The sequence below is a fragment of the Rhineura floridana genome, chromosome 9 (assembly GCF_030035675.1).
Source record: "Rhineura floridana isolate rRhiFlo1 chromosome 9, rRhiFlo1.hap2, whole genome shotgun sequence".
Classification (NCBI taxonomy): domain Eukaryota; kingdom Metazoa; phylum Chordata; class Lepidosauria; order Squamata; family Rhineuridae; genus Rhineura; species Rhineura floridana.
This window is the reverse complement of record NC_084488.1, coordinates 28,569,034-28,585,199: the sequence shown is the minus strand read 5'-3', so window position 1 is coordinate 28,585,199 and position 16,166 is coordinate 28,569,034. Positions and strand designations below refer to the sequence as shown.

The window sequence follows — 16,166 nt, the reverse complement described above, 5'->3', positions numbered from 1 at the left end:
GGTGCTGCCGCAGGGATGATTTCCATATTCAGTTTTTATTAACATGCTTTACAGCCAGTTTTGAAATGCAGTCCACATGCAATATGTAAAGTACAGCATGCTGAAAACATTTCGTACCAGAGTTGGACTCAGAATTGCGCTAGAACACAGCAGAGTACCTGGTCCCTTTCCAGAAATGTTGATGTGGCTTGTATCACAGGGATTTCCCAAATTCTCAGGGCCATTCGCAAGAATGAAGTTATAGATTGAGATGTTAGAATACTGGACTGCAACACTTCTGACTGCAGATGGAGGGGGTCATAATTTGGAATGTTCCCTCCCACTGAAAAGCCTCCTTGTATGTAAAGTAGTTCTTAAGGCTGAAAGGTGTAGCATAGCCTTGATCAGCTGGTTTAGGGAGCTCTTTATGTAGATGAGCTTGTGACTCCCTCTGTTCTGCAGTGTGAAGTGCTACCATTCGGAATTCTGCTACCAGAATTCTGGTATCTGTCTCACCAAATCACAAAGAAAATTTGTGGAGATGAAATATACACTGGTGAAAACTAACAGTGAATTTCTAGCTGGCCATATGATTATTTATGCCTGTATGTTTTGAGAATACGAGATTTGATGTTGACCAACAAATTTGCATTTAACACCCTAGCCACATTCCTAAATTTGGGGATATTATCATATCTGCACTTAGCTGGAGATTATGTGGGCTTCTGTGTGAGTATTTCTTCCCAGAGCTGCTGATGTTGTTCTTTTTAATATTGCAGAATACAGACTCAAATTCAAATGTAAGAAAAAGAACTAACACCACAGTACATCCGGAAACCGAGAGCGTGAAGAGAATGGACACAGAAAACAGTTCAATGCCACCTTCGGCAGTAACTCAGGGGCCTTCGGACATTATGCCCCGATCTCCTCCGGCATCGAGTCCAAACCCATTCAGCCGAATTAGCATATCAGAAACATTGGCTTCTACAAGAGCTACTCCTTCAGCTCCTCCCTCTACCCCAGTTTTAACTGGATATATACAGCAGCAAGCCACAGGTGGATCGCCATCCATTCATCATTTACTTGGATCTAGACTGGAGCAGATTCAGACTACAGCAAATACTTTGGGAGTGTCTGCAAAGTCATCAGCCGCCACTCCTCCTCCTCCCCCACCCTCAAGCTCTGGCACCAGTAAGATAGACAAATATGCACGCATTTTGTTCCCTGTCACTTTTGGAGCATTTAACATGGTCTACTGGGTGGTGTATCTATCCAAGGACACCATGGAAAAATCAAAAAGTCTCATGTAGTCTTGCTGCTATGTAGTAGGTTTTTTCTGAAATTTATTCTACACACATTTGAATGCAGAGTTTCTTCTTTTGAAGCTATTTTTTAAAAAAGAAACCTTTAATGCTTATTTTTTAAACAAAGCTCTGTGCTCGTTTTCCCATGGTAAAGGGCATATATTATTAGGTAAATTAACTTAGTAAGGGGTGGGTGGGGAGTATGAACACCATCTTCTGGGCCTTCTCCAAATGGCTTCCTGTTTGAACAAAAATACATGGACCATTGAGAAGAACAGAGATGGGAAGCAAATCAACTGTAGTGACATACAGATATACATAAACAAGAGGTATGATCTGATTTTCCCAAATGCGCACTCTCATATGAGTTGGGGATAGCTATTACTTGGAGGTAATTCAGGCCTTCGCTGGTAAAGGCATTGCTTGTCTTGCTTCACCTTAAAAAGCATCTAGTTGGGTAGTGAGAAGAAAAGCAAAAGGACTTGCCGTATGTGGGGAAGCGTTAGGGGAAAAGAGCTATGCAAATAAGGTATTTTTCACTCAGCAGTTATTTTTCACTCAGCAGATTCATATGTGCAGTGCACAGGCATTTATGCCATTTAACTAAGCTTGGGTGGGTCGTAAGGTGTCTGTAAAATACTTGGACAAACTCTTTTTGGCTGGCAAATGGGGACATGACCTAGCCCAAGTTAAACAATTTAAGTCAGCCCCATTCATATCAATGGGACACAAAAGTGCTTAGCTTGGGTTGGATTGTATGCCCTGCCTAGTAAACTGGAACTGCTCTCACTGAAACCAACTTGCCAGTTGCATTACCCTGCATTTCATGTACATTCACCATAAATCATTTCAGCCATCGTTTTAGCATTTAAGCAATGGTCAGTTCAAGATCACATGATGTTTACCCTTTAACAGTTGTTAAGCAGTGCCAAAAGGATGGATTTCCCCCCTCACTTGCCATGATATTTTTTGTTTTTCTCTCCTCACTTGCCACAATGTTTTTCTCCTTCACTTGCCATGATGTTTTTGTGTTTAAATTTCGAATACATCTTAAGTTTAAGTATGTGAATACTGTACCAGGGCCTGACTGTTGTTTGAGATCCAGTGGCCTTAGTCACAGTTGCTTAAGGTCCATTCATGTCTTACCACTTTAGCACTGGGACTGCTTCCTGTGGCTTTTAACCATGGCACTGTGGTAACATCTATATGGAGGAACCACATGTTTCCCATGTGAGTGTTGCCTAGTCCCATCTAGGCATAAGACTGGGTCATAGCAAAGTGGCCCTACGCCACTATGGTAACACACAAAATTTGCAATTTCTGGGAGTTCCACTGTTTTCAACGGCATTGTCGAATCATACAGCTTGCAGCACCAGCCTGTAAATACTTAGAATGGGGATTAGGGATAACTATGTCAGAGCAAACCTACAAATGTGACATTTCAGCAGCACTGAAGTAACATTGTGGTAACATTGTATTGGAGCAAGCATTTAAGATTGGGGTGTCTTGTCAGTAATTCTCCAGAAATTTCTTTGGGTTAGTCCTACAGGAGTACTCTGGAGAGCAGCCTCTGTTTCTCTTGAGTTACATCCCAGAAAAAAAAAGATCAACTTCAACAAGCTTTGTTTCCAGCAAAATTATTTCTCTCTTCCTCTCTCCTCTCATTGCCTCATCTCTTCTTGATCTGTTCTTGAGTCTTCTTACTCCCTGGATTTAATTTTATACTAGTCAGTTGTCATTGGGCATTAGCTCTTTGTCCTGGGATAAATGCTGGAATGAATGATTAAAAATTGGTTTCCAGCATTTCAGCATAGTTCCATTAGAACTGTTTCAAAAGCCAACAGTAGCAGGTGCCTATTGGCTGTCCCCTATGATGACAGCGAGGCTGCCCACAAAAGGCCATCAATCCATGGGGTGCCTGAGGGATAGATCAGCATGGGGAGAAACCACCACTACATCACTTGGTTTTCTGTTAAGTATTTCTGCAATGCAAGCTGAGAATCAGGGTTCAGGTGAGTGAAGAACCTACTGTGATCACCCTTAGAATGCTACTTCTGTCTTCCCCCTAGTAATGTGTTCAAGTGCCTTTAAAAGTAGGCAGTTGTTTTGCCCATCCTTTATAAAGATATATGGGTAAAGTCTAAAGTGAAATTCAAGGAAACAGAACCCACTCCTTTCAAAACCAATAATATGGTCTTATTTAAAGAGAGAAAAAATGCATAGACTGGGGCTTGGGCTGCAATCTTGGATCCGCATACGTAAGAGTAAGCCCCACTGAACTCAGTGGGAGTTACTTCTGAATAAACATGTATAGGACTGCACTGTTTAAATTATATGTGCTGCCCTGATGGACTTTTTAAAAAGATATTAAACAGAAATACAGGTACAAGAGATACTTCCTTGCAAGTGTGCATGAAAGATGTCACAAAGCAGAAAAATATTTGGGTACATGTTAACATTTTTGTATTTCTTCATAATTATTTCAGTAACCTGCCTGGTAGAACTGGTAGCCTTCATTACAGCTTCCAAAATCAGAATCCCTGTGTCAGAAAATGAACAAACCTTTCTTGTAACTAATTCCTCAAGATAATATACCATATTCTCTCTGTACTGAACAATCACTCAGTTCTGCAAGAGGCACAAGACAATATTAATACATCATTTTCATCCTTTTTTTTTTAAAGACAATTCCCAGGTTTTCTTATAGTTCACCTGGTTTCATACTGTTCTAAACAACAGCCCTCTATAAGCATTACCTCTTTGAAGAGTCGCTGCCCCCATCATCGTCTGACCCTGGCTGCCCTTGATTATGCATGCTGTGGAGAAAGCGGATAGAGAGACGTTTTCTCCCTCTCCCATAATACTAGAACCTGGGGTCCTCCAATGAAGCGCAATGTTGGGAAGATTCAGGACAGACAAAAGAAAGCACTTCTTCATACAGTACATAGTTATACGATGGGATTTGTGTCTATACCCCAACTTAGATGACTTTAAAAGAGGATGATATGGCTGTCAATGGCGGCTAGGCATGGTGGCAATGCTCTGTCTCCATGTTTGGAGTTCCTGGGAATCACAAGTGGGGGGAGTGTTGTTACATTCAGTTTTGGTTGGCCACTGTAAGAACAGGATGCTTGACCTTTGGTTTGATCTTTATATTCATATGCTGCTTCTGTAGTGTGTGTGTGTGTGGCTCCTATTTTAGTGGAGGCTCCACATTCACTTTTGAACCCTGATCTTCCAGGGTTCTAAAATGTGGGGAGCCTCCATGAGTATAAGAGCCACCCCCACTTCAGAAGTAGCAGCTGAATGCAAGAGCAGCCAAAAGGAACTGCACAATAATGAGGGCAGCGCTAAAGGCATGACCCTGTGGTCTGGTTCTACCTTCATGGCAGTAACTCCTGAAGAGGCTGCTGTGGTACAGATGAGCTCTATGTATGCCAGCTAGTTAGAATACAATCTTTAGATGAAATCTTTCTTGATTAAGACTCTCTACAACTGCTAAACCCAGTGTTCCTAAAATCACATAGATGGGGAAGCCATGTCAGCGAAATGAATTAATGTTTGTATACTTGCCATATCTGTATGTTAGGTTACGCTGAGAAAAAAAGTGGATGCAGTTAAATGTGAGCTGCTACAGATGATCAAATTATTCTGAAATGGGCCCTCTCACCCTGGACCTACTTGGTTGTTTGAATCATTCAGGTGTACATGTGTGGGAAAAAGAGTGTCTGTGTCCACCTCTGCATTCTGGGAATTCCAGTCTTGTAGCTGCCCAGCTGGAATGTTTTATATTCTTTTTGAGCCATGTAGTTCATTTACAAAGCAAAGACTGGAAGAATCAGAACAAATCAATGGATTGCAGATGACACTTGCAGAACCTTTTTCTCTAGCATGCCTTATGGATTTTTGGTCACTGCTGAAAGCATACCATAATGATTCAAACACTTCAAAGGCCTACGAGTAGTATGTGGTGAAAGCTTTTTGTTTGGGTTACTGTAGTTTCCCACCTTTATAAAATGAACCTGCTTATTTCCTCCAGGCCATCTTGTACTTGGGCACATGACTGTGAGGATAGAACTTAGGCAGGCCTGTACAAATAACCAACCAAGCCATGGGTGGTGCACTACCAAGGGCTTGATAAACTATCGATTTTTGTATAATGCTGGCAGGCATCTGGCAGGCCATGGATGCAGCTATCCCTGTGTAAGCAGCCAGTTCTCATTAAAGTTACTTCACGTGATCAGATACTCAAGTACACCGCTAGGTGGGGGAAAAGTGTAGTTTGTTCACATGAAGTAGCCCAGAACCCTTTTTAATTTAATAGATCTTCTGCGCCCCCAATATTCCACTTAGAAAACTCACTGGGTAGAACCACTTGACCCCTACATTCCATGTGTCCACCCTGTGTTCCATCTCTCTTGGCTTCTTCACATCATTCCTCTTGCCCAGATCTGTCTCTAGCCCCACAAGGACCTGGGCCCATAGTAGTTAACTCACAAACCCATTTCCTTCTTTCAGATTTTCAAAGACAACTTGTTTACTGTTTATAGGACTATCTCCAATAAAGCATGCAAAATTGCCACTTCCCCTCTGCTTAAGATGACTCAAGTTACATCAAAGTAGTTTCTAATCAGAGGAGACACTGATTATGTGGATGCCTCAGATACCTGCTTTAACTATGGCTGTTAAAGTTGCCGTCATCACTGGTCTACATTCTCCCCTCGTCCAGCGTGTACTTGCCTTTACTTCCTTCTTCATTTGAATGGCGATTGTCATTTCATGTTGTCATTTCTCACCAATGGCCTTTTTTTAAATGCAGGATTACTATAAGTAAAGCCCTAGATTACCTATTGTTCTTTTCTCCCAATTCCTGGATCCAACACAGTGATGGTTAGGAAGTGAAGTAGGAACAGGATGACCAGTAGCCCTCATGTGACTGTACCACTTTAGAATGCAAGTAGGGCCTTATATGTCTGAATATAGCAAGATGTACTGAAAACACTGCCCTTCTATAAGTAAGTTTCTGAGACTATTTTCAAATGTTCTTTTTTAGTTTTGTAATCTGCCATTTTACAAGAAATACATTTTGATTTGTCAAGGGATTGCATAAATACCTCTTCATACCTGTGTGCTTGCATCCAAAAAACCAAACAAATGACCGAAAGATAATTCTATTCCCAGTCAAGAAATAACAATATAATTTTTATGCAGTGCTTTTCTGAATGTCCCAAGCTTAAGTCACTGAGAAGTCAAATTTAATTTTTGCTGAAATATAAGCAATGCCTGCTGAGCATGTTTGGTTTCCAATACTGACTCTACCAATGCAACAGATATGCTTTAAAAATGTATACTGTGTTGCTTTGTAATAAATAATTTGATTTACTTTTTTGGGGGAGGGCATCTTTCTGTATTCTTGCATCATAAGGATTTTCAAGGCAAATCAGTCTACCAGAAAGCAAAACTCATTTTAGTCTGTTCTGCTTTTGAAGACAAATTGCACGTTTGAGCCTTTTGAAGAAAAAGGTAATGAGAGAACCATCTTTTTAATTTGTAAATTAGCATTTCTTTGTAAATTAGCTTCTTTTTTATCTGTATATTAGCAAATGCAGCAGGGAGCTCAGGAACAGAAGCAATTCTGTGCAGGTAGCATCAGAAAGCATCCCAAATCTGCCAGGGATCCTTCAAAGGACAAAATGAACCTGTCATTTTTGAAAACAAATATATGAATCATATAACTAAAGTTCATGGTTCTCAAGAGCCCCTTGGGAATGTGTGGGGTACACCAATGGGCTCCATCCATGAAAAGGCACCTTTGATGAGAACTGGTACTCCCACCTGGGGGTTTGATACATGGTCAGTGGGCAGGTGCTCATTAGAAATGGTGGGTGGAAGGCAGGGAGAACCACAGAGTTCTACAAGGGGCAACACTGAGGCTAAGGAGATGGACTCTGAAGGCAATGTCACCCCTGGACTGGATAAAGAAGGTAGAGGGGGCCTGGCTGAGGGCTAACTGAGATTGGAATGCAGAGCCATATTTTCCCAAGTGGGCCAGCTTCCACTGCCTCAGTGTGATTTATGTGATTATGCAAACCATAGCTACACACTTGGCCCACCGCATCCTGGTTCTCACAAAGGGTACCTCTTCATGATGCTTCCTAAAAACAGCTTATACATATGTCCAATGCACTTGGGTTGGGGCTGTCACCAGGAGCCTGACCCAGACATTTTGCTGACTGAACAGCAAACAGCATTCCCTCCCCCCAACTCATGGTGCAAAGACTCTCATTAGCACCTCTTCTTGGAAGTACAACAACAACAAATAAATTAAGAAGTAACCATTTGTTGACTTTACATTACAGACAAAATCAACTATTCACAATGACTCTCACTCTCCCCTCAGAACCAGGCCTAAATATCTGGGATCAGCCCATTGTAAAACATTTCATTAATAGTGCCCTCAGTCCAACTGTAGTTGGCTAGTCAGAACTTAATCCCCTTGAAATCAATGGAACAAGACAGTGGTGACCAACTCAAGGATAGTTGTTTTTGATGCGGCTTACTCATGACTAACTTGAACTGGTTTAGGGTCATAGACTTAGACCCTAAGATAAGTTGATCTAAGGAAGTTCATAAAAGAAAACTTTCCCAACCCCTCTTTCTCCCTTGCAGCTTCCTTTAATATCTTACTAGAGGCTGTGTGTGTGTTAGGGTTGCCAGGTTCATGGCCTGAGACTGATCCTGTATCTTTAGGAGAAGAGAAAATCAGCCAAGTGCAGGTGTTCTTGCAACACTGTAATGGGAAAAACCACAAGGTTGAATTCTCCCTTCCCCCTGCACAACTTTTAAAGATACAGAAGACCTCTTGGAGGCTGGGCCTGGCAACCAAGAGATCTTCTAGATCTTTAAAACTTGTGCAGGGGGAAGGGAGAATCCCACCTTGTGGTTTTTCCCATTACAGGGTTGCAAGAACAACTGCACTTGGCTAACTTTCTCTTCTCCTAAAGATACAGGATCAGTCTCAGGCCATGAATCTGGCAACCCTATTTGGAATGGGCTCCTTTTATTTACTTATTTGTACTTCCATTTGCAATATCAAATGTCTTGCAGGAATTGAGAAGTGGGAGATAATGAGACAAGTGAACTATTGTGTGTGCTGCTATAATTAACGTTTGATTAGTTTGTTGATCTAGTCTGTTTTTTTTTAAAAAGTTTCCAATTATTTGCTTTCAGCATGCTTGCTGTACATTTTAACAAAATTCTGTATCTGCATTGTCTTCTGGAGTAAATATCACAAGCCACAGTGTTATTCTGCAAAGAAACAAGTTATAACTATGTGGTCACAGAGAACAAAAGGTGTTTCTTTTTAAGTCACTATTATTTATAAGCATGTTTATACTTTTTTTAAAAAAATGAGGTGGAATGGAGATGGAGGAGGCAGAAATCTGCATGTATGGCTCAGCGGAGCTACTGAGCTCAGTCATTTTACGTTTTCAAATATTGTAACCGGGCTTGCCTTGACTCTTCATGATAACAGCTTGTGGTCCTCTTATGTGAGAACTTAAGAAAACAAGGAGCTTGGAAATCATGAATATTTTGCTTTCTCCCACATTTCAGCTGAAGGGGCTTGTGAACCTCATCACTACTCCAATTAATGTCAGAGTCTGCCTCACTGGCAGCTGTGAGCTTATTCACTTTCATGGTGAGAGACTTCATCAGAGGGACCATAACTAATGTAATTTCAGAAGAGAAAATATGATAATGTATATGCTTCATTTGTTGTTTAGGCTGAATTGGAAGAGAGACATTTTTATTGTCTACTTTGTTTTTTTGGTCAGCACTAAGGCTGGAGGCAGACAATTGTCTTTAAGAGCTGAAAGCAGTATGATGGAGGCATTTGTGGTTTCTTTTGTCCCTCTGTTGCCTTTGGCCAAACTGGTTTTGCAGGGTTTTGAAGCACTATAAAAACTTGGAAAAAAATTAACCCCAGTCAAATGTTTGGTCCCATTTGTAGACATCAGCTGATATCATTGTCATGTTTACTATGGTCATAGTCAACTGAGGACAGGACACAATAAGTGTTTTGGGATTTCCTTGTTACATCCCACATTGTTAAAAGGTTGTTAAACTGAAGATGGAGAAAATACTTTTACCTCCAGATTCTTTCCTTCTTTCCCCAGCAAAAAGTGTTCAGTACGATCCACACAGCCTACAGGATTTCTGGATGCAGTTGTCACCACTGCATCATACGTGTGGCTCACAAATACATTATCATGAATGTGGTTTAAAGCCAGCATACAACTTGTGTGTACATCAATACATAAACATGTGCACCCAGGCTCATTTGTGCACCTTTGGCTATTGGCACGATGTTCAGTAAGGAACAATTGCTACACAGGGTCATTTCACATGAGGTTTGAGGAAGAACACTGTTATAGTTGTATATAAGAAGATTGTGTCCATTGTCAGAAAAAGAGCTGTCCTATGCCCAGGTTCTTGCTCAGAGCTCCCACTGGAATCAATCACACAAAACCAACTTTTCTATTTGTTAATGCATCTTTTAAATAGAGGTGAAAGGAGCTCCTTAATACAGGGTCAGACCAATGGCTTGTGCTTGACTGGCAGCAGCTATTCCAAAGTCTCAGACAGAAGCTGTTTCCAGCTTTGCCATCTGAAGTCTGGTTTACATATGCAGCAGAATGAGGTGGTACAGTCTGTGGGGTGATGGAAAGGATGGACTACACTGCAGGTGGAGGGGACCACATTTCAGCATGCCTCCTATGGAGAAGCAAAACTCCATGTACAGCTAGAGAATGAGCACAGTAGGGAATGGTCTGTTTCACAGCTATTGCAACATTCTCCTGGAGGTGATAGCTTTGTGTAAGTAGGGTGGTGGTGTTTTTTTAACATGGGGAAGCATTCAAAGTGGCATCCACCACTTGCAATGGTATGGTTCACTCTGCCATCTCAGGAATTCTAACCATATGTAGATGAGGCCTTATATCCTTTCAGTGGAGATGCCAGTGACTGAACCTGGGATCTTCTTCAGGCAAAGCTGTATGTCGAAAGTACTAGTGATCTTCTATGCACAAAGCTGTATGTTGAAATATTGGGTGGGGGTGGGAAATGAATACAGAAGACCAGAAAGAGTGGGCAGAGTAAAAGAGGAACCCTCAAAGGTGGAGGTCCAGAGCTGAGATTTATATTTACCATTTCCCAGCACTTTCAGCAGTCATATTTGTAAATCTTACTCTGTCTGATGGTAGGCCCAGCCCTAAGAGATATTACGCCATGAAGTAACCCTACTCCACCTCTATCTGAATCTGAAATCTGAATTTTCCAGGCACTAGAATTGTGCTTCATAGTAGAGAAAAGACAGAGAAAATAATAGAGAACAATTGGCAAAAAGATAGGCACTCCCAAGCTGATGACTATCGCCCCCCTATTCAAGAGTGCCAAGATGCAAGGGCTTGTGAAAAGTCAATCAGAGCAGCTGACACAAGTTGGATAATTACATCTTAACCTAGTAACTGAAGCAGGTTACAATTTAACATAGGAGAAAATATGGAGACAGACAGACAGGTAATACACAACCATATCAAACATAACCCGATCAGGAAGAAATGTGTCACAGGCCCCTTCGAGCCCAGAATTATGCAAAGGAACTTAAACCTTCACACAGTCTAGTTTGGCTGGGCTAATTTCAAGCTGGACTGATTCTTAAAATGGAGTCGGGGGCTTTTTAAAAATGAAGCCAACACCTTCAGATGACATCTGAGTCATCATGTCCAAAAGCATCTCAGTTCATTAATCACACTTTTGAGAGACTAAGCCTGCAATCCTATACACATTTACCTGTAAAACCAACTGAATTCAGTGGGGCTTACTCTTGAGTGGATATGGATAGGATTGCATGGTAAGTGTGCAATCCCATTTACCTCTGCGCAAGACCCATTGAACTCAGTGGGATTAACTTTTGAATAAATCTGAGTATAGGATTGCACTGTAAAATGCTGTGCCCAGAAGATTAATTAGTAAATAATAATGATGATGATAAAATAATTAAGCTAATAATAGAACCTGAATGTATACATTCAGTCCTGGTCACCCTAAGCTAAACCACAGAAATCTAGAGTGCTTAAAATAACTGTAACTTGTTTTGGTATTGTGCAGCTTAATTGTTACCTTACCTGTATTATGAACATCTGTGTCTTTTGAAAAAAGAAATCCATCTTGAAAAGGGAAAGGTTGTGCAAAACTGTTCCTATTATATTCCAATGTATGCTGCTGATGTCAATAAAATACTATATGTGAGAGTTCTTAGCCAGTGTTGGCTCCAGGTTTTGGAGGGCCCGGGGGCAAGACACCTTCCATGGGCCCTCCTCCCCAAAAAAAGTCTACTTCCACACTTCAGCGGCTCCAGGGAGCTTGTCTCAATGGGCCCTTTGCTGGGATGTGGACCTCAACAAATGCCCGATGAAACCAAACCTTGATGCCGGCTCTGTTCTGAACTTCTTGTCATGGTACCTTGGCTCACTTTTACCTCTGCAATGTGATTGGATCAATTATGGTACGGAAATGCATTACTGCTGGTCCGCTTCAGCTGTCTCCATCTATACAATTCAGTTCCCAACATTCTGTCTCACTCTGTTGTGACTTACAAACAGAACTCAAGATAGCGATGGGGCCATACAGAAAGGAGCAGATTTGAATCTGAATGCCTGAGGATCAGCAAGAGCGGGAAGCAGCTTTAGCCTCACCCCGGTAGTGACACTTCCTCTAAAACCTGCCCTTCCCCACTGACATCACATGCTGCCCCCCACTTCCTATTGGGAGTTTTTTTATTTATATGACCTTCCTCCATACACACATTATTCCTGCTTTCCATCACTTTATCCAATTGTAGTGTCACACTCCAGTATGATCAAGAAATAGAATGTAGGGTGGAGCTATTGTTTATTTGTTAAATTTGTATTCCACCTTTCCACCAAATAGTGCTCAAGGTGGCTAACAGTAACATGCAAAGTAAAATTCAAAGCAATCATCAAAACATAACAAACAGGCAGGTAAAACATCCATTAAGTCAACGAAACCAGTTAAAAAAAGGGCAATTGACAAACTGAGAAAGGGGCAGGGTTATGTATATAAGAGTAAGATTGTATCCCAGTGGCTGCAGAGGAAAATAGCTTCCACCTAAATGGTTGGTGCATGCATGATTTAGGCTTGGTCAACTACACGCTTTGCAAGCCAATAATAATAATAATAATAATAATAATAATAATAATAATAATATGGCCCCCAGTGATAGGAGTGGTCCAAGGAAACAAATTTGTCTTGTTGCAGTATCTTTCTTCTGATCATAAAAATGCTATTTTGCTCAAGATTCTGTAACCATGGGGTCTAGAGCAACTTTCTGTAGTTATGTTAAATCTGGCATCCTCGCGATTCATCACTAAGATGTTGCACATGGACAGGTAGGAGGATGGGCTTTATCAGTGAGATGATGAATGTTAAAGTACTGTACAATTTATTGAAGTAGCACAGACGCCAACAAGCATCCTAATATTATTCTCAAGATGCAGCTCAGTACATTAATCAGCTAAATTAGGCTAATTCTCTGCCTGCAAATGAAACCAGTAGATGTGCATTTTCAACATTGTTCTGAAAAAATGTGTTTCCTGTCATTGCCGTTTTCAGTCTCTTTCTCCATCTTCCCATTTATGTATTCTTTGTGCCTAAAACTCAAAGTAATTTGAAAACAATGCTTTCTACTTCAGTGCTATGCCACTGAATGTAACATCCCCATATTGAGTTCTGACTCTGTAATATGTAGTGCAATCTATTTATTTATTTTATTTATTATTCAATTTATATCCCGCCCTTCCTCCCCGTAGGAGCCCAGGGCGGCAAACAAAAACACTAAAAGCTCTTTTAAACATCATAAAAACAGACTTTAAAATAATTTTTTAAAAATCTTTAAAAAATATTTTAGAAAAGGCTTTAAAAACATCTTTAAAAAAAGGTTTAAACACACACATACACATATATATAAAGGTTTAAAAACATATTAAAAAGCAATTCCAACACAGACGCAAACTGCGATAAGGTCTCAACTTAAAATGCTTGTTGAAAGAGGAAGGTCTTCAGTGGGCACTGAAAAGATAACAGAGATGGCGCCTGTCTAATATTTAAGGGGAGGGAATTCCACAGGGTAGGTGCCGCCACACTAAAGGTCCATTTCCTATGTTGTGCAGAACAGATCTCCTGATAAGATGGTATCTGCAGGAGGCCCTCACCTGCAGGGTACAGTGATCAACTGGGTATATAAGGGATAAGACGGTCTTTCACGTATCCTGGTCCCGAGTTGTATAGAGCTTCGTACACCAAGACTAGAACTTTGAACTTGGCCCAGTAGCAAACGGGCAGCCAGTGCAATTCTTTCAGCAGCAGGGTGACATGTTGGTGATACCTGGCCCCAGTGAGCAGTCTCTCCACCGCATTTTGCACCAGCTGCAGCTTCCAGACTAATCTAAAGGGCATCCCCACATAGAGTGCATTACAGTAATCCAGCCTGGAGGTTACCAGTGCATGGACAACAGTGGTCAGGCTATCCTGGTCCAGAAACGGCCACAGCTGTCTTACCAGCCAAAGCTTGTAAAAGGCACTTCTAGCCACTGAGGTCACCTGGGTCTCTAGTGACAAAGATGGATCCAGGAGCACTCTCAGACTACGGATCTGCTTTTTCAGAGGGAGTACGACCCCTTCCAAAGCAGGCAACTATCCAATTATCTGAACTCGGGAACTACTAACCCAGGGTGTCTCCATCTTGGTAGAATTCAGACTCAGTTTATTGGCCCTCATCCAGCCCACTACTGAATCCAGGCAGCGGTCCAGGGCTTGCATGGCCTCTCCCAATTCAGATGTGACAGAGCAATAGAGCTGGGTAACATCAGCATAATGCTGACACCTTGCCCCAAATCTCCTGATCACTGCTCCCAAGGGCTTCATATAGATGTTAAACTGCATGAGGGACAAGATGGTACCCTGAGGCACTCTGCAGCACAACTGCCAGGGGGCTGAAAGACAATCACCCAATGCTATTCTCAGAAAACAACCTTGGAGATAGTATCAGAACCACTGTAAAACAGTGCCTCCAATACCCATCTCACCAAGTTGGCCCAGAAGGATACCATGGTAAATGGTATCAAATGCCACTGAGAGATCAAGTAAAAGTAACAGGGTGGTACTCCCGCTGTCCTTCTCCTGATAAAGGTCATCCATCAGGGCGACCAAGGCTGATTCAGTCCTATAACCATGCCTGAATCCAGACTGGAATGAGTCAAGATCATCTGTTTCATCCAAGAGTACTTGCAATTGCTGCGCCACAACCCTCTCAGTCACCTTCCCCAAGAAGGGGGTATTTGTGACCAGGCAGTAATTGTTGCAAACCAATGGGACCAGGGCAGGCTTTTTCAGGAGTGGTCGGATCACCGCCTCTTTCAGGACAGCTGGAACCATTCTCTCCTGCAATGATCCATTGACCGCACCCTGGATCCACTTGGTCAAACCCCTTCAGCAAACTTTAATACGCCAACAAGGGCAAGAGTCGAGACGACGTATTGCTGGCTGCATCATCACAAGCACCTTGTCCATGTCATTGCAGCAGACGTTGTGCTGGACACCTCACTGGGTACTAAAGTAGATGTGGATGTGGCATCACGATTTCTATGGAGGCAAGCAACTTTAGAGCCTTGCAAACAATTCACAGTGGGCCTCCGAAGGGTCTAAAAGTCCATTTACTAGAGTTGATGTTAACAGATCCCTGACAATACAGAAAAGCTCCACTGGACGGCTACTTGAGGATGTAATGGTGGCAGAGAAGTGGGCCTTCTTCACCACCCTCACCACCACACAGTAGGCATGGCTATGCTTGATCAGCCTCACAGCACATGCCAGATCAGCCTCACAGCACATCTTTCGCCACTTGAGCTCTAGCCATTGTCCAGCCTGTTTCATAGCTCACTGGTGTACCAAGGTGCAAATCAGGCTCCACAATGCTGGAGAAGGCGCTCAGGGGCAACTGTGTCAAGAGCCCGACTCATCTCACTGTTCCACGGCGTGACAAGGGTTTAAACAAACTTACCTGCTCTATCTTCTGGGAACTCCCCCAGGGTATTCAGAAATCCTGTGGATTCCATTAGTCTCTGGGGGTGGACCATCTTAATTTGTCCACCACCCCTTCAGGGGAGGATCAGAGCCATAAGTCTAAACTTCACCAGGAAGTGGTCTGACCATGACAATGGGGTAAATTCCACCCCCCATATCCAGAGGATCCCTTCCTCCATCTGGAGCAAAAACCAAGTCAAGGGTGTGCCCTGCCCTATGTATTGGGCCTGTGTCAACTTGAGACAGCTCCATGGTCGTCATGGAGGTCATGAAGTCCTGAGCTGGAACACTAGAGGCAGCCTCGGCATGGATATTGAAATCACCCAGGAATATTGTTCTGGGCTCCTCCAATACAACAACTGAGATGGCCTCCACCAGCTCAATCAGAGAAGCTGCCGGGCAGCAGGGTAGACTGTACACCAGGAGCAACCCTAGTTTTCTATTTTCTTGGCCCAACACCATGTGCAGACCCTCACAGCCAGCTCCAAGACAGAGCGATTTCCTGGTGACAGAGGTGGAACTTCTGTAGACCATAGCAACCCCCCCAATTCCTGCAGCCTCTGCTGGTGTTGTACCAAATATTCAGGTGGGCAAAGTTGGGTCAGGGCAACTCCTTCCAGCTCACCCACCCAGGTCTCGGTAATGCACACCAAATCGGCACCTTCATCCACAATCAAGTCATGGATGTGTGTGGTCTTATTGTGCACCGATTTGGCATTA

General features: G+C 42.4%; 1 protein-coding gene across 1 annotated transcript in view; it reads left to right on the top strand.

The window, feature by feature from the left end:
* GABRA4 (gamma-aminobutyric acid type A receptor subunit alpha4) overlaps window positions 1-1,289 on the top strand; it is a 76,464-nt gene extending 75,175 nt beyond the window's left edge. Inside the window, exon 9 of the mRNA XM_061584293.1 lies at window positions 759-1,289. Coding sequence (XP_061440277.1) covers window positions 759-1,289 — 531 coding nt within the window. The remainder of the gene's footprint in view (window positions 1-758) is intronic.
* Window positions 1,290-16,166: the final 14,877 nt, after the last annotated feature.